At 42.3% G+C, this 25102-nt stretch overlaps 1 protein-coding gene and 1 non-coding gene across 2 annotated transcripts in view; one reads left to right on the forward strand and one right to left on the reverse strand.

The window, feature by feature from the left end:
* Positions 1-16321, forward strand: part of FAM161A (FAM161 centrosomal protein A) — a 33415-nt gene extending 17094 nt beyond the window's left edge. The window contains exons 6-7 of the mRNA XM_049784582.1: positions 15350-15504; positions 16189-16321. Coding sequence (XP_049640539.1) covers positions 15350-15504; positions 16189-16321 — 288 coding nt within the window. The remainder of the gene's footprint in view (positions 1-15349; positions 15505-16188) is intronic.
* Positions 14170-14274, reverse strand: LOC126025234 (U6 spliceosomal RNA). The gene has a single exon (XR_007501275.1). It is a non-coding gene; the product is annotated as a U6 spliceosomal RNA (small nuclear RNA).
* Positions 16322-25102: the final 8781 nt, after the last annotated feature.

Consider the following 25102-nt stretch of genomic DNA (forward strand, 5'->3'; position numbering starts at 1 on the left):
TGGGGTCAGGGGGTGGCGGCTATATCCTAGAAGAAACCCTTTGAATACTATAACTCTTTAAGCATCATGATTACAAACATGATATTGTAGTTTGTTTTTAGTCATAAACAGAACAACCCCCTTCACTAGTGCAACATTTCCACCACCAGTGCCCCTCCACTTCCTTCCCATCCCCTGCCTGTATTTGAGACAGGAATTTTACTACAGTTACTTATTTTTTTTAAGTTTAGTAAACTCTTTTTTTTTTTAAATATAAACTCTTTATGTAAGCATCATGATTACAAACACAATTGTAGTTGGGTTTCAGTCATTAACAAAACACCCCCCTTCACCATTGCAACATTCCCATCACCATTGGTCCCCCTCCCTCCTTCCCATTCCCTGCCTGTATTCCAGATATTTTACTACAGTTACGTTATTTTTAAAAAGTTTAGGTAAGCTCTTTTTTTTTTAAAGAAGAGTTAAAAATACAGTAATAACAGTGTGAGAATGGCAATTGTTGTTGTCTGCATAAGCCCAGAAAAATATGGAGAAAATGGGAAAAAAAAGCTTTGGCCTAAATACAAGGAGACCTTACTCCTGAAGTTTTCTGGCATAAGGTTGACTTTGGGCTCCAGGCATACTAGGTTGTCCAACACCTGAGTCATTCTCTTTGTCCTGGTGAAAATTTTTGCACATTAGCTGTTGTTGGTGTCAGGTTCCTGTAGTTAAAGATTCTGGTTTCTGTGCATTTCCTTTATTGAAGGAATGATAAGGATGATGTGGAGCATCCTCTAGTTTCACCTCACCATTAGATGCAGAGAACCCTGCCCTACAAGCAAGTTTTTGCTGTTAAGTCATCTGGATGTTAAGAGAACACTCTTTGGAGTAAGTCAATGCCGGGGCAGCAGTAGGGTCTTCTGTAGTAGAGGTTTGCTTCCTGATGATGTTATAGACAATTGTGGTTGTTTCTGTAGATAGTATCCATGGTTCAGGGGTATATGGGCAATGCCCGTTCTTATGAGGCCTAAGTCAAGTCATTATGACCATGTTCAGGGTGTAAGGCCCCACTGCATTACAAAATTTGGATTCCTATTTCTATTAGATAAGGACATGTTTGCATATGTAATATTTTCCCATTTTAATGTGCCTATGCAAAAGAGGAACAATGCCACAAGGTATTATCGGTGCCTCTGGGGGCCGAGGGAACAAGTCCAACAATCCCCATAACTTGGTTCTAACATGAAAAACAGAGTGACTCTTCTACAGAATTCCTTATTGAACAGATCACCACAAAAAAAAAAAAAAAAAAAAAAGGCTCACCACCTTATAAACTAATTTCTAGTCCTTTACTCCCTCACCGCCCCCCCCCATTATCCCACATTTAACCCTTTATACCCTCAGTTCTTGGCTCCTCACGAAGCAGATCATTATCCCCACTCAAGTCAGCTGCCAACCAACTCCCAACGTGAAAAAATAGACTCTCAGCCTTAGAAGAAACCAATACTCTGTTCCTATTTATCTACTCTCAGCGGCCTCCTATCTTCCACCTTCCTTCACTGTGTACCTGTGCTTGCTACCATACTCGATTTCTGAGAAGTCCCCACTCAAAGACATTTCCTGACATGGGACTGCTGGGAGTCGTTTTGGAGACTCGAGAAGGCCAAATCACAGACCAAAGTGGTGTCCCAGATTCAACACCCTCTCCCCCAATTATTTCTAAAGACATAAAAGGGACATGTATATCTCCTTTGTATGTCTTAGATGTATTCCCTTAACAGCTATAACTCTTTTTTGAATATACTCTTATATAGTGACAATTTTGCCCACTGTTTTTTTTTTTTTACAAAGCAATTCCTTTTTTTTTCACACAGCAATTTTTTTTTAGGAGGCTAAGAAAGCAAACAAGACTATTTCCTTCATCCCAGTCCGCCAAAAGCCATCTACCCTTTCCTAGTGGACTCTGGTGCTGTCCATTTCCCATTCCTTCCCCTCTAAGCACGGAAGTAGGAATCACCATATCAGAATAAGAGCACTTGGGATAACAAAGGTCCCTTTATCAAAAGGGGGCAGAAAATGGAAATGAGAGCATGACCCCAGGGAAAACAAGAGAGCATAACCTCCCCCAGAATAAGAAACCCTGGGCTGAGGTAGGTGAACAGCCTGACTGAATGAGAGATCCTAGGCTAAGAGTCCCTTGGCTAAAGAGCCACTGGGGGGGCCCGGAGAGATAGCACAGTGGCGTTTGCCTTGCAAGCAGCCGATCCAGGACCAAAGGTGGTTGGTTCGAATCCCGGTGTCCCATATGGTCCCCCATGCCTGCCAGGAGCTATTTCTGAGCAGACAGCCAGGAGTAACCCCTGAGCACCGCTGGGTGTGGCCCAAAAACCAAAAAAAAAAAAAAAAAGAGCCACTGGGAAATTAGAAAGCACCCTTGCTCAAATAGCATGAGAGCAAAATTGTGGTAGTTGAAGAAAGGGTAACTAAAGCAGCTACAATTCAACAGAGGTAGAACCTAGTGGGGAGAGGAGCTCAGATCTAAAGGAACATCAGTTAAACCAACATCTACAGCAAAGGAAAAGCTCCAAAATGTCCTCTCCAGAAAACAGGATGTGGGAGGAAGTCTCCTTGAAAGGATTGGGATGGGGGTTGGGACAGATCTGACTTCGGTTTTTCTGACCCCCAAGCCCCAATCTGACCCTGTAACACTGAATTTGTAATGACCTGTAAAACCAAGTCAACTGTAGAGTTGGCCCATCTATCCCTGTGGCACAACCATGAAGTGGTTGTTCCAACCAGGAGTAGGCAGGTGGGTGTGGGAGGCCTGGGCACTATTAGGGCAGCAGGGACCAAGCTAGAGGAGTGGAAGCCCCTTCGGGGACATCATCAAGGGTTTCATCTTCAGCTGGTGTCTGCATTCAGAAATCCAGAAGAATCTCCTCCAGTGAAGGGCCAGACATCGGCGGATTAGGGCACTGCAGTCATCAAAGTCAGTATAAGTTTCATCATGAAGAAGGGCACCGGAACCAAAATCAATGAGTTTGGCACAGCCCCGGCAGAGGTCCATCAAGATGTTCTCATCTTTGATGTCACGATGGACAACACCACAGGCATGACGGTGCCGAACAGCTGACACTACTTGGGCAAAGAGGCTGCGGCTTTGGCTTTCACCCAATGGGCACTGCTCTGTGATGTAGTCAAAGAGATCCTGGGCTGGCAAAGGCCTCTCAAGGACCAGCATGAAACCCTCAGTTGTCTCAAACCAGTCGAGTAGGTGGATCATACCAGGGTGTCCACCACCAGCACCCATCTTCCAAAGCAGTGCCACTTCCAGTGGGCATGTACCAGAATCAGGCAAGGGGGACCAGCCTAGCACACGGTTTCGGGGGATCACTTTGATAGCCACCTAGAGTCGATCTCCAATTTTTATTTCTTTTTTTTTTTTTTTTTTTTTTTTGGTTTTTGGGCCACACCCGTTTGATGCTCAGGGGTTACTCCTGGCTATGCACTCAGAAGTCGCTCCTGGCTTGGGGGGGCCATATGGGACGCCGGGGGATCGAACCACGGTCCGTCCTACGCTAGCACTTGCAAGGCAGACACCTTACCTCTAGCGCCACCTTCCCGGCCCCCGATCTCCAATTTTTAATCCTTATTTGTACTCAAAGTCTGTATTAGTTTTCTACCCCGGAGTCATGACCTTACCTAGTCCTTGAATTGTTGGGGAAGAGACTCAACCTAAGACAACAGAGCTCAAGGTTGGTTTTGCCTTGTTTTCCTTGGATTGGAGAAAAAATTGGTTTCTGCCACAGTATTTTACAAGCCCTAGTAGGAAGGTCACTGAATTTATGGTTGTTTCTATAGAGATCCTTCAACAGTAGTGGGGGTCAGTCAGGTTGGCTAAACAAATAGTGGCTGGTATGTGTTGTGTTGGTTGGGAATCAACTCACTGATCTTCCTCCTCCAGTTCTAAACCCCATCTCCTGAAATGTGAATGTATGTGTAGCTCAGGCAAATCAGGCTGTGTGAACTGTTGAGGTATTTTTCCAGCAATATGTTGATTTCTGGTTATACTTTAGTGGGTAATTTTACTTTTACTTGCTCGTATTTGTTCCACCATTTCCTTGGGAATCTTTCTGAGGTTTTGATTTGCGTTTCCCTAATTACTAGTGCTGTTGAAAAGCATTTCATGTACCATTGGTGATTTGAATATTTTCTTTGAAAAAAATGGTTAGATCTTTTCCCTATTTGAGATGGGAGGCATCATCTTAATAGTCCAGAGGCTTTTCTGAGTGAAATTCAGCCAACCTGGCCAGATAGTTAAATGTATGGATATGAGAAAGTTATACTACTTCAGCCCTGCATTGATGGGAACCATCAGTACAACCAGAATGTTTTGGTGACACATGTGACCCTGGCTGCTCTGTCCCTGGACTCATTTGTCCATTTTTTAATTGAATGACAATGATTTGCTATTGAGACATACGAGGTTTATATATGTATATATAAACCATATATATATATGTATATATAAACCTCATATTCTCAATATTGTAGATGTTAGCATCTTACTAGATATGTAATCTGACAGTATTTTTTTTTTTTTGGTTTTTGGGCCACACCCGTTTAACGCTCAGGGGTTACTCCTGGCTATGCACTCAGAAATCGCCCCTGGCTTGGGGGGACCATATGGGATGCCAGGGAATCGAACCACTGTCCGTCCTATGCTAGCACTTGCAAGGCAGACACCTTACCTCTAGCGCCACCTTCCCGGCCCCAGTATTTTTTTTATTTCATACATTAATTTAAAATTTTGGGGTTGGGGCCGGCGAGGTGGCGCTAGAGGTAAGGTGTCTGCCTTGCAAGCGCTAGCCAAGGATCAGGACCGAGGTTCAATCCCCCGGCGTCCCATATGGTCCCCCCAAGCCAGGGGCGATTTCTGAGTGCTTAGCCAGGAATAACCCCTGAGCATCAAACGGGTGTGGCCAAAAAAACAAAAAAAATTGGGTTTTTTTGTTGTTGTTGCTGTTGTTTGGGCCATACCCAGTGGTGGCATTCAGGTTATTACTGGTTCTGTGTTCAGAAATTGCTTTTGGCAGGCTCAGGGAGCATATAGGATCTGGAGATTGAAACTGGGTTGGTCCTGGGTTGGCCACGTGTAAGGCAAATAAAATGCCTTACTGCTGTGCTATCACTCCAGCCCTGATTTAAAATTTTGTTGTTAGATTTTCCCCCATTTTTGGACCATACCTGGTAGTGTGGTCTGCTCCCAGTGATACTTGGGGATTGCATGCAGTGTTGAAAGTTGATCCCAAGTTTTCTGCATGCAATTTTCTTTTTTTCCTTTTTGGGTCCCACCTGATGGCACTCAGAGGTTACTTCTGGCTCTGCATTCAGAAATCGCTCCTGGCAGGCTTGGGCGACCATATGGGATGCTGGGATTCTAACCACTGTAGCTCCTGGATCGGCTGCGTGCAAGGCAGTGCCCTACCACTGTGCTATTTCTCCAGCTCCTGCGTGCGATTTTTTTAATACTCTCCAACCCCTATGTACTATCACCTTGATTCTTCATTTTATTTTAAATGAGTCATAAATTTTCATTTTTATGTATAATTTTTTCATATTATTTATTTAAGCATCATAGTTACAAACATGTTTGTAATTGGGTTTCAACTATACATGTGCACCCCCCCCCCCTTCACCAGTACAACTTTTCCACTACCATTGTCCTCTATTTCCCTTCTCCCCATTCTCTGCTTGTCTTTGGGACAGGCATTGTATTTTTTTAATGTGCTTTTCTTCTCTATCATTATTTGTGTATAAGAAGGGCATCCGGGGCTGGAGTGATAGCACAGCATGCAGTGCTTGCATGCAGCCAACATGGGACGAGCCTGGGTTCAATCTGTGGCATCCCATATGGTCCCCTGAGCCTGCCAGGAGTGATTTCTGAGCACAGAGCCAGGAGTAACTCCTGAGTGGCACTGGATGTGTCCCCCGCAAAGGAAACAAAGCCATTGATTTGGGGGCGGGCACATCTGGCAGTGCTCAAGGTTACTCCTAGCTTTTTTTTTTTTTTTTTTTGGTTTTTGGGCCACACCCGTTTGACGCTCAGGGGTTACTCCTGGCTATGTGCTCAGAAATCGCCCCTGGCTTGGGGGGACCATATGGGACGCCGGGGGATCGAACCGCGGTCCTTCCTTGGCTAGCGCTTGCAAGGCAGACACCTTACCTCCAGCGCCACCTACCCGGCCCCGGTTACTCCTAGCTTTGCACTCAGAAATCATTTCTTGCAAGCTCGGGGAACCATATGGGATGCTGGGAATTGAGCCCAGGTCCGTCCCGGGTCAGTGTGTGCAAGGCAAATGCCCTCTGCTATGCTATCACTCCAGCCCCAGGGCCATTGATTTTTGTGCATTAATTTTGTAGCTTGACATTTTGCTATATGAATCTATTGTTTCTAGGAGCTTTTTGGTAGAGTCTTTAGTCTTTAGAATTTTCTAAGTACAGTATGTCCTCTGCAAACAGTGAGAGCTTAACTTCTTCCTTTCCAATCTTGATGCCCTTGATATCCTTTTCTTGCCTAATTGCTATGACAAGTACTTCCAGTATTATATTGAATAGGAGTGGTGAGAGAGGGAGCTTTTCCTTTTGCCAGATAAAAGGTTTTCAGTTTTTCTCCATTGAGTATAATATTTTCCAGGGGCATGTGATAAATGGCCTTGACTATATTGAGAAGAGTTTCTTTCATTACCATCTTGTTGATAGTTTTTATTATGAATGGGTGTTGGACCTTATCAAATGTTTTCTATTCATATGATCATATTTTTGTTTGTTTGTTTTTTGGGACCACACCTGGCAGTGCTCAGGGGTTACTCCTGGCTCTGAGCTCCTGGTAGGCTTGGGGGACCATACGGGATGCTGGAAATTGAACTCAGGTTTGTCCCAGGTTGGCCTCATGCAAGACAAGTGCCCTACCTCTATGCTGTCACTCCGGTCATGATCATATGGTTTTTCATTTTCCTTTTGGTAATGTGGTCTATTATGCGATTGACTTGCATATGTTGAACCATCTTTGCATCTCTGGAATGAATCCTACTTAATCATGGTGTATGACTTTCTTGATGAGACATTGAATTTTATTTGCTAGGATTTTTTTTGAGGATCTTTGCGTCTGTGTTCATCAGGGATATTGATCTGTAATTCTCTTTTTTGGTGGCATCTGTTTGCTTTTGGTATCAGGGTGATGTTCATAAAAACTATTTGAGAGTGTTTCTGTTTCTTCAATTTCCTGGAAGAGCCTGAAAAGTATAGTCAGTAGGTCCTCATGAAATGTTTGCGAGAATTCATTAGTGAATCCAACTGGGCCTGAGCTTTTGTTTTTGGAAAGATTTTTGATTACCATTTTAATTTCCTCAATAGTGATGAGTCTGTTCAGTTAGGTAGATTATCTTGGTTCAACCTTGAGAGGTTGTAAGAATCCAAGAATTTATCCATTTCTTCCAGGTTCTCATGTTTTGTGACATACAAGTTTCTCAAAGTAGTCACTGATTACTCATTGAATTTCTGTAGTATCTGTAGTAATCTGCCTATTTATTTTTTGATTCATTTTATTAAGGTTTTCTCTCTTCCTTTCTTTGTGAGTTTTGCTAGAGGTTTATTGATCTTGTTTATTTTTTTCAAATACCAACTCTTGCTTTCATTGACCTTTCAGATTGTTTTTTGGATTTTCTATTTATTGATTTCTGCTCTAAGCTTTATTATTTTCTTTCGTCTTCATATTTTTGGTTCATTTTGTTGATCACTTTCCAGTTTTGTAAGCTATGACATTAAGTTACTTATGTAGGCCCCTTCTTCCTTTCTGATGACTGCTTACAAAGCTATAAATTTTTCTCTTAGGATAGCTTTTGCTGTGTCCCACAAATTCCAATAATCTGTGTCTTTATTCTTGTTTGTTTTCAGAAATCTTTTTAATTCTTCTTTGATTTTGTCTCTGACCCACTGGTTGTTTAGTGGTGAGCTGTTTAATTTCCAGGTATTACTTTTTTTCTCTATGTCTGCTTGTTATTCACTTCTAATTTCAGTGCATTATGATTCGAGAAGGTAGTATGTACAATTTCTATCATCTTTATTTTATATAGGTGTGCTTTATGGGCTATAGGTATGTTTTATGTGTTCTGTTTTGGAGAATGACCCATGTGTGTTAGAGGAAACTATCTATTTTTCTGGGGATGGAGAGCCCTGTATATATCCAATTTCTTCCATTGCTCCTTTCAGTGCTACTATATTCTTGTTAAGTTTCACCCTGGTTTACCTGTCAAGTGGTGACAAGGCAGTATTGAAGTCTCTCACTGTTATTGTGTTGTTATTGATTGCTTCCTTCAAGTTTTTCAGCAGTTGTTTCAAATATATTGCTGGTCCCTCATTGGGTACAAATATGTTTAGGAGTGATTTCTTTCTGTTGTACATATCCTTTAATTATTAAGGAAATTACATCCTTGTTCCTTATAAGTTTTTTAAGTCTAAAGTCTGTCATCTGATATTAGTATGCCTACTTCATCCTTTTTAGGGAGTTGTTTATTTTATTTATTCTTTTTTTTTTACATTTTTTGGAGGGGGCCACACCCGTTTGATGCTCAGGGGTTACTCCTGGCTATGGACTCAGAAATCGCCCCTGGCTTGGGGGGACCATATGGGATCCTGGGGATCCAACCGCAGTCCGTTTCTTGGCTAGCACTTGCAAGGCAGACACCTTACCTCTAGCGCCACCTCGCCGGCCCCTATTTATTCTTTTTTTAGGGAGCTGTTTGCTTGAATGATTGAGTTTGAGTCTGTGTTTGTTCTGGCTATTCAGTTGTATTTCTTGTAAGCAGCAAAACGTTAGGTTCAGCTTTTTGATCCATTTGTACATTGCGTCATTTAACTGGTGCATTTAGTCCATTGACATTGAGAAAGATGATTGTCATGGGATCTGGTATCATCACTTGGTAAAAGTTTGGTGTGTCTTGTATTCTTACTTTAAAGTAGATATTTTAGTTCATCCTTTAAGGCTGGTTTTAATTCTGTAAAGTTTCTAAGCTGTTGTTTTTCCATGAAACAGTATGCTTCTTTTAAACCTATATGTAAGTCTGGGTGGGTAAAGTACTCTTGGCAATGCATTCATTTTTGTCACTATATCCATCACTTGCCTTTGAGTCTTGAGGGTTTCTTGTGACAAGTCTTTAGTAAATCTTTTGTTATTGTTGTTTTGTTTTTGTTTTGGGGCCATACCTACCAGTGCTCAAGGTTTACTCTTGGTTCTGTGCTGAGAAATCACTCCTGGCAGGCTCAGGGGACCATATAGGATGCCAGGGATTGAACCTGGGTTTGTCCCAGGTCGGCCCCGTGCAAGGCAAATGCCCTACCACTATGCTATCACTCTGCCCCCCTGTGGTAAATCTTAGGGATGCTCCTTTGAATGTAATTTCCCTTTATGATCTTTCTGCCTTTATTATTCCATCCCTAGCTATGGGGTTTGTCACGGTGACTAGGATGTGTCTTAGGGTGATTTTATTTGGGTCTCTTTTGGCTGGTACTCTTTGGGCATGTAGGATTTTGTTGCATATACTCATTAGCTCTCTGAGTTTTTCTGTGATGATGTCCTTGATTGTTGATACTTCATGGGGGGTTTTCTTCCTGTGTCTCTGGGACTCCAAAGATTCTTTTCTTGTTGTTTATTTTGTTTTTTGGTTTTGGGGCCACACCCTGCAGCACTCAGGAGTTACTCCTGGTTCTACGCTCAGAAATTGCTCCTGGCAGGCTCGGGGGACCATATGGGATGCCGGGATTCAAACCACCATCCTTCTGCATGTAAGGCAAATGCCCTACCTCCATGCTATGTCTCTGGACCCCAGGAATTATTTCTTTTATTTTTTTTTTTTGTTTTGTGTTGGGGTCACACTCAGCGATGCTCAGGGATTACTCTTGGCTCTGTGCTCAGAAATTGTTCCTGGGCCTGGAGAGATAGCACAACGGCATTTGCCTTGCAAGCAGCGGATCCAGGACCAAAGGTGGTTGGTTTGAATCCTGGTGTCCCATATGGTCCCCCGTGCCTGCCAGGAGCTATTTCTGAGCAGACAGCCAGGAGTAACCCCTGAGCATCGCCGGGTGTGGACCAAAAAACAAACAAACAAACAAAAAGAAATTGTTCCTGGCAGGCACAGGGGACTATATAGGATGCTGGGATTGGAACCACTGTCTGTCCTGAATCGGCTGCATTCAAGGCAAACACTTTACAGCTGTGCTATCTCCCTGGACCCCATAGTAGTGATTTCTGAGTGCAGAGTCAGGAGTAACTCCTGAACACCACCGGTATGGCCCAAAAAACTAACTAACTAAATAAATAAATACAACAATTCTCTCCTATAAACTAAGATACTGAGTGTGGATAAAATTCCATTAATGTTCTTTTGGGTTCCTGAAGAAACAAAGCTGGTTTTATTATTTTTTTAGTAGAGTCTTTGGAAGTAAAATAAAATCAATCGTGTTATTTATTTCTCTTAATATCAGTCTTTTTTTTTTTTTTTTTTTTTTTTTGGTTTTTGGTTTTTGGGCCACACCCGGTGACGCTCAGGGGTTACTCCTGGCTATGCGCTCAGAAGTCCCTCCTGGCTTGGGGGAACATATGGGACACTGGGGGATCGAACCGCGGTCCGTCCAAGGCTAGCGCAGGCAAGGCAGGCACCTTACCTCTAGCACCACCACCCGGCCCCTTAATATCAGTCTTTACAATTACTTTACAAGGAGTAGGGCCAAAGGGGAATATTTGTTTCATTAGAAATAAGTAACCCAGGGGCCGGGCGGTGGCGCTAAAGGTAAGGTGCCTGCCTTGCCTGCGCTAGCCTTGGACCGCGGTTCGATCCCCCGGTGTCCCATATGGTCCCCCAAGCCAGGAGCAACTTCTGAGCACATAGCCAGGAGTAACCCCTGAGCGTTACCGGGTGTGGCCCAAAAACCAAAAAAAAAAAAAAAAAAAAGAAATAAGTAACCTGGGGGCCGGCGAGGTGGCGCTAGAGGTAAGGTGTCTGCCTTGCAAGCACTAGCCAAGGAAAGGACCACGGTTCGATCCTCCGGCGTCCCATATGGTCCCCCCAAGCCAGGGGCAATTTCTGAGCCCTTAGCCAGGAGTAACCCCTAAGCATCAAACAGGTGTGGCCTGAAAAACCAAAAAAAAAAAAAAAAGTAACCTGGAGCAGGAGAGATAGTATGGAGGTAAGACGTTTGCCTTGCATGCAGAAGGTCGGTGGTTCGAATCCTGGCATCCCATATGGTCTCCCAAGCCTGCCAGGAGCGATTTCTGAGTGTAAAGCCAGGAGTAACCCCTGAGGGCTGCCAGGTGTGACCCAAAAACAAGCAAACAAACAAAAGAAATATGTAACTCATTACAATACTTTAACATAAAATATTAGAAAGATTCTCTAAGCAGGGCAACTGGTGGCAAGTCATTATTTCTTTGGTTTCATTAACACAAATTAATTCTTTTTTGTCCTGTGTTCTATGTTTTTTTAACTATTGTACTAAATAACATCTGTTATTTAATAAGTGTGTTCACAGCTTTATCCATGATCCATTTTCGTCTTCATTGTGATCTTACTGCTGTTGAGTCACTGCTGAATAGAGTGAGCCTCTGAACAACCCATATTATCCTGTTTCTTGGAAATCATAGTGTTTATTAGTCTAAGTAAATGTTTAAATAAAATTTAAAACCACTTTCAGTGAAGGCTATGAGTACTAACTTTGGTTAGCATTTAAATAACTAAAATTGAATTTACTTAAGTGGGAATAAACTTGTGGGGATGGGATTTGAGCCATATTCCTGGCTCTGTGCTCTAAGATCAGTACTGGCATTACTCGGAGGATCATATGTGGTGCCAGGGATTAAATTGGGCTTGACCGAGTATAAGTGTCTTAACTCTTGTACTGTCTTTTGGCCCTTGTGATTTGTATCAAACTGGTTCTGCTTGGGGCTACCCCAGGCTGTGTGCAAAAACAATTGTTTCTGGAGGAGCTTGGAATTCATTCTAGGTTTTCTCCACACAAAGCATGTGCTTAGCCTGTTGAGCTATTTCTGTTCCAGAATAAACTGTTTTAGTGCATTCAGAGTTAGGGTTTATTTGGGGGGATAGGTACTAAGTGAGGGGATACATGGCCTGCATTATTAAACGGCTATTCCTTGTTCGGTGCTCAGGAATGACCCTTAGTAAGTCTCAGTGGACCCTGTGCAAACTGGAAATCAAATTAAAGTCAGCTGCATGCAAGGAAAGTGCCTTAACTTCGTTCTATCTCACCAGCCCCAGAGTTAGATTTGGGGTTTCTTGTTTCCGCTGTGCAGTCTTTTTGGTACATATTTATTTCACTGATCTGCTTTTCAAGTTCTCTAAGGTTATTTGCATTATTTTTAGGTTTTGTATTCAGAACCTCTGGATACATTTTTGTTTACTTTTCTAGAAATTGTTATCCATAATCACAGTTTAGGTGCTGCTTTTGCAGTTTTCCAGAGTGCCAGTAAATACACTGCTGATTGCTGTATTAATTTTTATTGCTCTTTACTATTTGGATATTTCCTGTGACACACTAGGCTCCTGGCCTCTAGTCACCTGGGTTGGGCAGATATCAGATGCCTAAATGTGGAAGTCAGCTTTTCCTTTTTTTTTTTTTTGGTTTTTGATTTTTGGGTCACACCCGCCAGCACTCCTGGCTCTAATGCTCAGAAATCGCTCCTGGCATGCTCAGGGAACCATATGGGATGCCGGGATTCGAACCACCGACCTCTCCGGCCCCAGCCTTTCCTTTTGATACCCATATTGATACCCAATATGACACCACCACTTAGAGAAAGTAATATGTAAAAAACAAACAATAGGGGCCTGGAGAGATAGCACAGCGGCGTTTGCCTTGCAAACAGCCGACCCAGGACCAAAGGTGGTTGGTTCGAATCCCGGTGTCCCATATGGTCCCCCATGCCTGCCAGGAGCTATTTCTGAGCAGACAGCCAGGAGTAACCCCTGAGCACCGCTGGGTGTGACCCCAAAAAACAACAACAACAACAAAACCATGAAAGGGTCCAGAGGGATAGTGTAGCAGGTAACGTGCTCACCTTGAATGAGGTCCATCCAGGTTTGGCCTGGCATCCTGTATGTTCCCTGAGCACCTCCAGAAGTAGTTACTGAGCATAGAGCCAGGAGTAACTCTGGAGCATTGATGGGTGTGCCTCAAAAAAAAAAAAAAAAAAAAAAAAAAGGAAAAGAAAAAGCACAAAAGGGCAAGGGGATATGGTTTTGCTATTTATTCTTGTGACCCTATTCTTTTTTTTTTTTATTTAAACACCTTGATTACATACATGATTATGTTTGGGTTTCAGTCATGTAAAGAATACCACCGATCACCAGTGCAACATTCCCATCACCAATGTCCCATATCTCCCTCCTCCCCACCCAACCCCCGCCTGTACTCTAGACAGGCTTTCCATTTCCCTCATACTTTCTCATTATTAGGACAGTTCAAAATGTAGTTATTTCTCTAACTAAACTCATCACTCTTTGTGATGAGCTTCCTGAGGTGAGCTATAACTTCCAGCTCTTTTCTCTTTTGTGTCTGAAAATTATTATTGCAAGAATGTCTTTCATTTTTCTTAAAACCCATAGATGAGTGAGACCATTCTGCATCTTTCTTTCTCTCTGACTTATTTCACTCAGCATAATAGATTCCATGTACATCCTTGTATAGGTAAATTTCTTGACTTCATCTCTCCTGACAGCTGCATAATATTCCATTGTGTATATGTACCACAGTTTCTTTAGCCATTCATCTGTTGAAGGGTATCTTGATTGTTTCCAGAGTCTTGCTATGGTAAATAGTGCTGCAATGAATATAGGTGTAAGGAAGGGAGGTTTGTATTGTATTTTTGTGTTCCTAGGGTATATTCCTAGGAGTGGTATAGCTGGATCGTATGGGAGCTCGATTTCCAGTTTTTGGAGGAATCTCCATATCGCTTTCCATAAAGGTTGAACTAGACGGCATTCCCACCAGCAGTGGATAAGAGTTTCTTTCTCTCCACATCCCCACCAACACTGTTTATTCTCATTCTTTGTGATGTGTGTCATTCTCTGTGGTGTGAGGTGGTACCTCATAGTTGTTTTGATTTGCATCTCCCTGATGATTAACATGGAACGCTTCACGAATTTGCATGCCCTCCATGCACAAGGGCCATGCTAATCTTCTCTGTATCATTCCAATTTTAGTATATGTGCAGCCGAAGTGAGCATGTGATTCTATTCTTATTGAGGCTGGGGGAATGTCTTGGTCTCCTTATTGATTAAATTTGGGATCTGACTCTGTGCCAATGATGCATTGGAACTAGCATTTCATACCACTTTGGCTGGAGGGCCAGATGATATATAGTGGGAGCTATAGTGGACTAAGGCCAAGCACAAATGGGAACCATAGTCATCTGTAGCTCAGTAAACTGGTGGTATCGAGAGCAGGGATGACTTTCTAACTCACTTTTGGGTTTGGGGTTTATTCTTGTGGGGGGCCACACCCAGCGGCACTCAGGAGTTACTCCTGGGTCTGCACTCAGAAATCACTCCTGGCAGGCTCAGGGGGAACAACCATATGGGATGCTGGGAATCAAACCCAGGTTCATCCCGGGTCGGCCGCATGCAAGGCAAATGCCCTATTGCTGTGCTATCACTCTGGCCTCTTTATTTGACTATTGTTTGAATAAGCTACATCTCATTTATCTGTCCTGCATTGATATTTGGGTTGTTTCCTGTTTGGGGCTGTTACAAGCAGTATTACTCAATGTTTTGCACCTGTTCCTCTGGTAAAATATAGGAATTTATCTAACTATACTAAATACTGGGGTTGATGGTTATAGAATATAACATATTTCACTAGCTTTGAATTAAATTTTGGGGGGTTTTGGTCACACCCAATGGTGCTCAGAGGTTACTTTTGGCTCTGCGCTCAGAAATTACTTCTGGCAGGGGACTATATGGGTTGCTGGCAAGGCAAATGCCCTACCCACTGTGCTATCACTCCAGACCTGAATTTAATTTTCAATGGAGCTTTTTAAACTACCCTCTCATCCCTCACCCCCTTATTTTGTATTTAGGCTACTCCCACTGGTGCTTAGGGCTTACTCCTGGCTCTGCACTCAAAGATCATTCCTAGCAAGGCTCAAGGGACAATATGGGATGCTGGGAATTAAACCCGGGTCAGCAGTGTGCAAGGCAAATGCCTCCTACCTGTTGCATTACCACGCCAGCCCCAGTCCCCATATATTTTTAATGAAATTTAAAGTGTGCTCATCTAAAAAGATTTGTCTTTCCTATAGAAAAATGCAAGAATGGCAGCAGAAAAGCATTATTCTAATACCCTAAAAGCACTAGGAATATCTGATGAATTTGTTTCAAAGAAGGGTAAAAGTGGAAAAGTATTTGATTACTTCAACGACCAAGAGATGAATGATTCCATTGAAGATAAAGAAAGGTAATATACATAAGTTATCCAAATGGCTTACCTTTGAAAAATTTCTCTCCTACAGTGAAACATAATATTTGTGATACTACTACTACGACATAGTATCAGTATTGATTTTGAGGCTACACCTGGATGTGTTTAGTCAGGGCTTACTCCTAGCTCTGTGCTCAAGGATCACTCCTACTGGACTTGGGGGGGGGGGCATATAGGGACCAAGAATCAAGCCTGGGTCAACTGTATGCAAAACAAGTATCCTACACTCTGTACTGTCATTCTGTCCCCATGTTCTATTATAGTTTTAAAAGATCTTTACCTTATGGAATACATGTGAACTGTTTCAAAACAATGGCATTATAGCATATTTTATATTCAAAATATTAGATGGTAATGAAGCATCTTGTCTTATGCAAGGCAAATGCCCTATCCACTATACTGTCCTCAGCCCCTGGAGATTCTTGTTTTAAAAACTGAAAATAATGCCATGCTTTCCAGTGAAATCTGAAGTCAAAAATTTTGAAATAAGTTTTCACAGGAGTTTTTAATTTTCGCAATTGGTACTTTATAGAATTTTTTTGGTTTACTGAAGTCATACTTTCAGAAAGATTCACTACACAATTACATAATTGTAAAGAGTATTTATTTACTAAATTAAATCATTTTTCCCTTGAAAGAGTGATAAATTTTTCCCCCTAGCTTTAATGAAGAAAGAAAAATAGAAGAGAGAGAGAATGCGGACACACATTATATTATTGATACCAGCAGCCAAGATTCTTGTGAAGAAGAAGATGAAGCCCATGAAGAAAAAGAAGAAGAGAAATTGGTTTAGTTTCTTCTTTGTGCTCAGACAGTCAAATGGAGGTTGGCTGTGGAACTTGTGCATTATGAACATGGATGGGAACCTTCCTGTATCTGTAGGGCTCAGTCAACAGAAAATACTGAATTCAGCTAGTTGGTCAGTTAGAGAAAGGCCTTGCCTGCTCAGTGTTTAATGTTATACATGGTCTGTTTATATGTAGGGGAATATATATGTGCACATGGTCATGTGGTATTTTTAGTAGTGGTGGTGGGAGTTACTCAGGGACCTGGTGCCATTCCTGGGTTTTTGTGCCTGTTAGTGCTTGATAACCAGCAGGGCTATACCTGGTGGTACTCAGTGCACTGGAGGTCACATGGTGCTGTGGGTTGAACCCAGGGACTCCACATGTAAGACACGTGCTTTGTCTGTTGAGTCTTATCCCCAGCCCGTTTGTAACCTTTTACTTTTCTTCTGTTGTCAGAAACAGGGCCTCACATTTGTAAGGCAAGTCATCTACCTGCTGAACTCTATCCACAGCACTTCCTGCTTGTAACTTTTATTATTATTATTATTATTTGGGGGCATTGGGTCACATCTGGTAGCACTCGGGCTACTCCTGGGTCTGCGCTCAGAAATTACTCCTGGCAGGCTCGGTGACTATATGGGATGCTGGGGATCAAACCCAGGTTTGCCACGTGCAAGGCAAATACCCTACCTGCTGTACTTTCATCCTAATCCCCACCTGCTTGTCGCTTTGATCTTGAATTTTAAAGAAGATTTTGTGGAGCACAGCTATCACAAAATGATCATGTTGTTAAAATGTACTTTATTATTTTTGTAGGAAAAATATTTCTGCTTTAAAAGTATTTTGCCTAGGCAATTTGTTTGAAAAACATTTCTGAAAAGCACCAATAAACATTTAATAAAATAGTTACAATATTGTTTTCTTTTTTTTTCTCTCTAAATGAAACTTTAAACTTCTTTTACTCAAATTTCTTATCTGAGCCATGTAAAAATAAAAGAAATAAAATATTGAAAATATTTTCACAAATTTGTATTTCTACATTGATAATTTACTGTTAAATTACCCATATCAGGGCCTGGAGTGATATAGCTGTAAGGACCATAACACCATCTCTTTCTTTTCTTTTGGAATAAGGGGTTGGACCACCCCCAAGCACAGGGGCTAGTTCTGATTCTGTTCTCAGAAGTGACCCTTGGCAGTGCTTGGGAACCCATATGAGGGACAAGGATTTGAACTTGGTCAGCTGGAAGCAAGGTCTTACTCTCTGTACTATCTTTCTGTTTCCAAGATGAAAAATTATTTAAATATCTTATTAGGAATAATATCTGAACCACTTTTTGAAAGACAGTATCTAGTAACAAGTTAAACTTGAAAAACACTGGCAGGGACTGGAGAGATAGCACAGCGGTGTGGCATTTGCCTTGCAAGCAGCCAATCCGGGATGGATGGTGGTTTGAATCCCGGCATTCCATATGGTCCCCTGTGCCTGCCAGAGTGATTTCTGAGCACAGAGCCAGTAGTAACCCCTGAGTGCAACCGGGTGTGACCCAAAATCCAAAAAGAAAAAACACAGGCAATGATGAATCATTCTATGTGTGAGTTAAGTGTTTAGGAAACTGTAGATCAAGCCATCCAGTTGACAATGTGAAAAATTACTTTAGCCTGTGGTTTTAAACAGTGATGCATAAAGTCCATTTTAAAGTGTAAATATGTTTTTCAGGTGACAGGTAGCTTTGAAAATTTTGTATATTTTATTATTTGAATTTGTCCCACTATTCTTTCTTTTGTGTTGTCAAGATGGCTATGTACTTTTTCCCCTTAAATAAAAATATTTGAGGTGGGAGCGATAGTACAGCAGATAGGGTACAAACCTTCATGTGGCCAACCATGTCGCATCTCTTAAGGTCCCCCAAATATCACCAGCAATTCCTGAGTGCAGAGCCAGAAGTACCCCCTGAGCTGAATCACCAGGTGTGGCACAACCTCTCCCCCAAAAGAAAACCTTTGCTGTGTTACTTCACAGTGAACTATATAAAAAGGTAACATAGGGCCCGGAGAGATAGCACAGTGGCGTTTGCCTTGCAAGCAGCCGATCCAGGACCTAAGGTGGTTGGTTCGAATCCCGGTGTCCCATATGGTCCCCTGTGCCTGCCAGGAGCTATTTCTGAGCAGACAGCCAGGAGTAACCCCTGAGCACCGCCGGGTGTGGCCCAAAAACCAAAAAAAAAAAAAAAATAATAACATATTGATATATATATATTGATATGCAATGTAGAGACATATAGACATTTAGGTAAATAACTAGATATCTCATACACCAGTGAATATGGGTTCAAATACATGGGAATATATGTATTGAATGTATATCTATACACATACATAAATATATATATAATACAAAAATGTTTAGAATTTCTTTTTATCACCTTTCATTTTCTTTTATTGTTGTGTTGTAGTCTCTGAGGTTCACATAGTTGGTTGGGGTGATCTGGATATTGCAACAGAGATCCAAGTAGCAGAGCTGCTGGAATTGCACTTGATCATGTTAACTGTGCATGCAAGGCAGGGGTTCTACCACTGAGTCCTCCCCAGCCTCTTAGAGATAATTCTCTTACTCCATTTATTTACTCTACATTGTAAAATAATAACTTAAAAGGATAGTTGGCCTCTTTCTCATAACTTTCACAAGTTAATGCTAATAATTTGAAAGTAGTATAGGTTTCAATATTAGGTCTAGGCAATAAAAATTATAAATATGGGGCTGGAGCAGTGGCAAAGGTGGTAGGGCACTTGCTTTGCACGTGCTAACCTAGGACGGACTGTGGTATGATCCCTGGTTCAATCCCCCACCCCCCCAGCGTCCTGTATGGTCCCCCAAACCAGGGGCGATTTCTGAGCGCATAGCTAGGAGTAACCCCCTGAGCGTCATTGGGTGTAGCCCAAAAAAAGAAAGGAAGGAAGGAAGGAAGGAAGGAAGGAAGGAAGGAAGGAAGGAAGGAAGGAAGGAAGGAAGGAAGGAAGGAAGGAAGGAAGGAAGGAAGGAGGGAGGGAGGGAGGGAGGAAGGGAGGAAAGAAAGAAAGTAAGAAAGAAAGAAAGAAAGAAAGAAAGAAAGAAAGAAAGAAAGAAAGAAAGAAAGAAAGAAAGAGAAAGAAAGAAAGAAAGAAAGAAGAAAGAGAGAGAGAGGAAGGAAAGAAAGAAAGAAAGAAAGAAAGAAAGAAAGAAAGAAAGAAAGAAAGAAAGAAAGAAAGAAAGAAAGAAAGAAAGAAAGAAAGAAAGAAAGAAAGAAAGAAAGAAAGAAAGAAAGAAAGAAGAAAAGATTATAAATATTTTCTTAGGAGCGGAGAGAAGTATAACAACCAGGGTTCTTGCCTTGCATGTTCCTCACCGGTTTTTTCTCTGGAACTTCATATGATCTCTTGAATTCTGCCAGAAGTAATCCCTGAGTGCAGAACTATGAGAAACCCTGAGCAGTGCTGGGTCTGGCAAAAAAGTAAGGAACCTAAAATACAATATTTTCTCACTGTGTTTAAAATTATGAATATCCTTCTCAAGTGTCATATGCGTATGTGCATATTTGTGTTTTTTGGTAGTTTTTGATGTTATTTGAGCCATACCCGGTAGTGCTCATGGCTTATTTCTGACTCTATGCTCAGGTATCACTTCTGATGTTTCTTTGAGGACCATATATAGTGCTTTAGATTGAACCAGTGTTGGCCATGTGCAAGGCCTAGGCCCTTGTATTATTTTCCCATATTTTACGGGGTTTTTTTTGTTTGTTTGTTTTTTTGGTTTTTGGGCCACACCCGGCGTTGCTCAGGGGTTACTCCTGGCTGTCTGCTCAGAAATAGATCCTGGCAGGCATGGGGGACCATATGGGACACCGGGATTCGAACCAACCACCTTTGGTCCTGGATCGGCTGCTTGCAAAGCAAATGCCACTGTGCTATCTCTCTGGGCCCGGGGTTATTTTTTTATTATTATTTTTGGGTCACCCTGATGGCGCTCAGGGGCTACTCTGGCTCTGTGCTCAGAATTTGCTCCTGGCAGGCTCAGGGAACCATATGGGATGCTGGGATCGAACCTGGGTCTGTCCTGGGTCATCTTCATGCAAGGCAAATGCCCTACCCTTGTGCTATCGCTCCAGTCCTATTTTCCCATATTTTAAATAACTGGCTGTGGGCAGGAAAGGGGGCAGCTCTCAGATGGTACTCCAGTTTTATTTGGCCAATTCAGACTGTCAGGGCCCAAGGATGCTGCTATTATTTACCTTCTATGCTTTGGTTTACCCAGGCCATCCATCTGGACAATGCTTGGCAGCCTCCAGGGACACACCTAGTGATGCTATGGGGACCATGTGTTGACAGGGACTAAATACATGTATCGTTACCCCCATCCTAGCTCAGTGCCCCCTCCCAGGCTTATATTTTCATTTAGCTTTGTTCCTTTGCTTTTTTTCTCTGTATCCTATATATGAGTGAAATCATTTGGAATTTTTCTCTTCTTACTTCACTTAGCATGACCACCTTTATGGCATGAAGGTATGAAGTCTTCTTCTGACCAAATCTACCATTGTGTATTATTGTCATTATATATTGGGAAATTCGAGGAAGAGATAGAAACTAGACTGTTGTCACTATCCTTTTACTAGTAATGCAAAACAGTTTTCCCATGTCCCTTTTAAAGCTGTTTGGATTTTATTTTATTATTTTTTTTTTTTTTGTGGTTTTTGGGTCACACCCGGCAGTGCTCAGGGGCCACTCCTGGCTCCATGCTCAGAAATTGCTCCCGGCAGGCACGGGGGACCATATGGGACGCCGGGATTCGAACCGATGACCTTCTGCATGAAAGGCAAACGCCTTATCTCCATGCTATCTCTCCGGCCCCGCTGTTTGGATTTTAATACACATATTAATAATATTAAAAGATGATAGTGGATGCCATGAACATGGTTTAGTCTCCAAATATGTAAATAAAATTAAATAAATTTGAAAGATGGTAGAGATAAATACAAGTGCAGTTTCAAGAAGCTGATAGGGATGGGCCTTGCCTTGCAGGTAGCCCAAGCTCTTTTTTATCTCTAACACAGCTTGGTCCCCGGGGTAGCCCCAGAAGTGATCCAGGAACACAGCACTGGAATAACTACTGACTACCTTCAGGTCTTGCCCATGCCCCCCTCCTCCATAGACACATATGAAGAAGACTTGGTGGGGGGCTTTACTGCAGCTTTAGATGTCATGAAGGGTGAGAAGTGGCTCCAGGTTCATCTAAGGGAGGGATATAAAGCAGGGATGTGTATTTGGGGATGTTGAAGGAACAGGAAGGAAGCTATTGTGGGCATTGGAGAAAAGTTTTAGGCTAATCTGTGGCCATCTCTGGAGGGTTTTTGGTTTTTGTTGTTGCTGTTATTGTTTTGGGGCCACACCCAGTGATGCTCAAGGCTTACTCCTTACTATGTAGTCAGAAATCGCTCCTGGTTTGGGGGGACCATATGTGATGCCAGGGAATTGAACCACATTCTGTTAGTGCATGCAAGGCAAACGCCCTACCATTTGCTTTTTAACATTTACCATTTACCACTGCTTCAGCCCCATTTCTGGAGGGTTTTTAGTTGGGTCAGTGACCATATACATGTAGGGTCTTTTCAAAACTGGAAGAGAATAGTATAATTTGGCAGGAACAAGGCTAGAAAATTACAAGTGTGTGTGAGTTTTGGGCTACATCCAGTGATACTTAGTGCTTGCTCTGGTTCTCAAGGCTCACTCCTGGAAGTGCTCAAGAAGTGTGCAAGATAAGCACTGTGAGTTTTGGACTACATCCAGTGATACTTAGTGCTTGCTTTGGTTCTCAAGGCTCACTCCTGGAAGTGCTCAAGAAGTGTGCAAGATAAGCACTGCATTAGCTATACTATCTCTCTGATCCTACTTAAAAGGTTTGTTTGGGGACCACACATGGGAGTGCTCAGGGTTTACTCCTGACTTTGTGATCAGAGATCACTTCTGGCAGGGCACTAGGACCATATCAAACTGGTCCACTTAAGAGGTCTTTAAAATAGCCCATATAAATCCAGATGGTTCTTTTTCAAAGCCAAGCACCTCGGGTGGATCAGTTGAGTGGACCTTATCGTATGTATGCAAGGCAAGCACATTACCTGCTATATCTCAGGTCCCTTAAGATAATTTTGTTGGAGGCCAGAGAGATAGCACAGCAGTAGGGCATTTGCCTTGCATGCAGCCAACCCAGGACTGACCTGGCTTAGATTCCTGGTGTTCCATATGGTTCCCTGAGCCTGCCAGGAGCAATTTCTGAGTGCAGGGCCAGGAGTAACCCCTGAGCACCTCCAGGTGTGGCTCCAAAACAAGAAACAAACAAACAAAAAACAAGAAGATAATTTTGTTGTTCTAATCTTGGGACTGGAGTGATTATATAGCGAGTAGAACATTTGCCTTGCATACAGCCAATCTAGGTTTAATCCCCAGTATCCATAAGGTCCCCAGAATTCACTAGGAGTGATCCCTGAGTATAGAACCAGGAGTAACAATAAGCACCAAGCACCATTGGGTGTGGCCTAAAAAAAACAAAACAAAGCAAAAGTTCTTATTTACTGTTTATATATCCTACATACGTGTTTGGTAATGTATATGACATATTAACACACATAATAAGCAGTATATAAAAACGTAAAGAAAACAGTACACTTAGGGAAATAAATAAAATGGACTTGAGAGCTAGTTCTCTGAATCAGGCAATTAATTAGAATGCATCCTACCTGGGTTTAGTCCTGAGCACCTCATATGTTTTCTCTGAGACTCACTAGATGTATCCCTGAGCACAGAGGCAGAAGTAAACCTTGAGAACCACAAGATGTGGCCCCAAACCAAAAGAAAACTTGAAAAGTAAATAAAATACATAATAGAGCACGTGAGATAGCGTAAAGGGCTGAGCACTGGCTTTGTATTGCATGGGACCTGGATTTGATCCTTATCAGTGCATATTCTCCTGAGCACTTCTGTGGGCAAACCTGGAGCAAATTGCTGGATAGTCCACAAGCACTGCTTGGTGTGTCTCCCAGAATGATATATATGTGTATATATATATATATATATATATATACATATATAATAAAACATTACAATGTAATATTATATAAAATACATTGGCAGAGAGATTACTCCAAGGACTGAGTGCATGCCTGATATATCTTGTGCTGACTGCTAAAAACAACATATATTACCTCATGTTTTGCTATCACCCCTTGGTTTCCACTGTCTTCTGTTAGACCTTTTATTTCAATATTTGACTTATGTGCTCCTCAGCTTCCACAGAAACACCTCAGTGGAAGAAGCCCTCACCCCGAGTGTGTTTTCTAGGCCGGTGATCTTCTGCCCCCTCAGGTGCTGCATGCAGCAAGCTCATCGATCCTCATGGTCTTTTTTTTTTTTCTTTTTTTTTTTGGTTTTTGGGTACCACCAGGCATCGCTCAGGGGTTACTCCTGGCTCTATGCTCAGAAATCGCCCCTGGCAGGCATGGGGGACCATATGGGATGCAGAGATTCCAACCACCATCCTTCTGCATGAAAGACAAACGCCTTACCTCCAGGCTATCTCTCTGGCCCCATCCTCATGGTCTTTTTTTTTGTTTTTTTGTTTTTGTTTTTTTGTTTTGGGGCCACACCCTGTGACGCTCAGGGGTTACTCCTGGCTATGCGCTCAGAAGTTGCTCCTGGCTTCTTGGGGGACCATATGGGACGCCGGGGGATCGAACCGCGGTCCGTCCTAGGCTAGCGCAGGCAAGGCAGGCACCTTACCTCCAGCGCCACCGTCCGGCCCCCATCCTCATGGTCTTAATGCAAGTTTTCCACATAACTTTGTCAGCTGCCGGCCGGGGGCATGTTGGGAATCGGACTAGCTTGGACACATTGCAGTTGATTCTCACAGTAGCTGGAGGCCAACTTTCAGATTCGCCAATTAGATGGGGAAGACAACAGGGTGTGATGGTGGCCAATGGGAGCACCTGAGATGGCCAAGACTTCTTTCAGGCTTCTAGATTCTAACATGTGAAGAAGGAACAGATGCCAGAGATAGTGGGAATAATTGCATAATTGTCCTGTATAACAGCATTATAGCGACAGTGTTTCAATTCATGCTACAGCAAGCATTTTAATTACAGGAGGAATTACTGAATGTAGAGATGTTTTTAACTATTTAAAACTGATGAGAAGAATCCAGGCATACAAAGGTGGTGGGGGGCTAAGTGAAAGAGGAGCAAAAGGAAGAAGAAAAAAAATAAAGGTATTGTGTATTTCAGAGATAAACAGAAACCTGTCAAAGATCAGACATGCTGGTAATAGAGTTCAAAGTTCAAATCTTTGGAGCCCAGTAACAGAAAGTGCGGTTGAACACTGAATAATACTCTATTTTTTTATTTTTTATATTCTTTTTTGGTTTGGGGGGCCACACCCAGCAGTGCTCAGGGGTTACTCCTGGCTCTGCCTGCTCAGAAATGTCTCCCGGCCCTGACAGGTTTGGGGGACCATATGGGATGCCGGGATTTGAAACACTAATAGTCCCAGACAGCCACATGCAAGGCAAACACCCTACCGCTGTGCTATCTCTCCAGCCCCTAAAATGAACATTTTACAGTGACAATAATAGAATACATTCACTAGCATATCTGAAGCCTTATTCATTGTGTAGCAATACCAGATACTTAAATTGGAACTTTAAAAAAAATGTGAGACTTTAAATGGAACTTTCAGATGTGGTTATTTCAGTAGTGATGACACCT

This window comes from Suncus etruscus, chromosome 12 (genome assembly GCF_024139225.1).
Source record: "Suncus etruscus isolate mSunEtr1 chromosome 12, mSunEtr1.pri.cur, whole genome shotgun sequence".
NCBI classification, from domain to species: Eukaryota; Metazoa; Chordata; class Mammalia; order Eulipotyphla; family Soricidae; genus Suncus; species Suncus etruscus.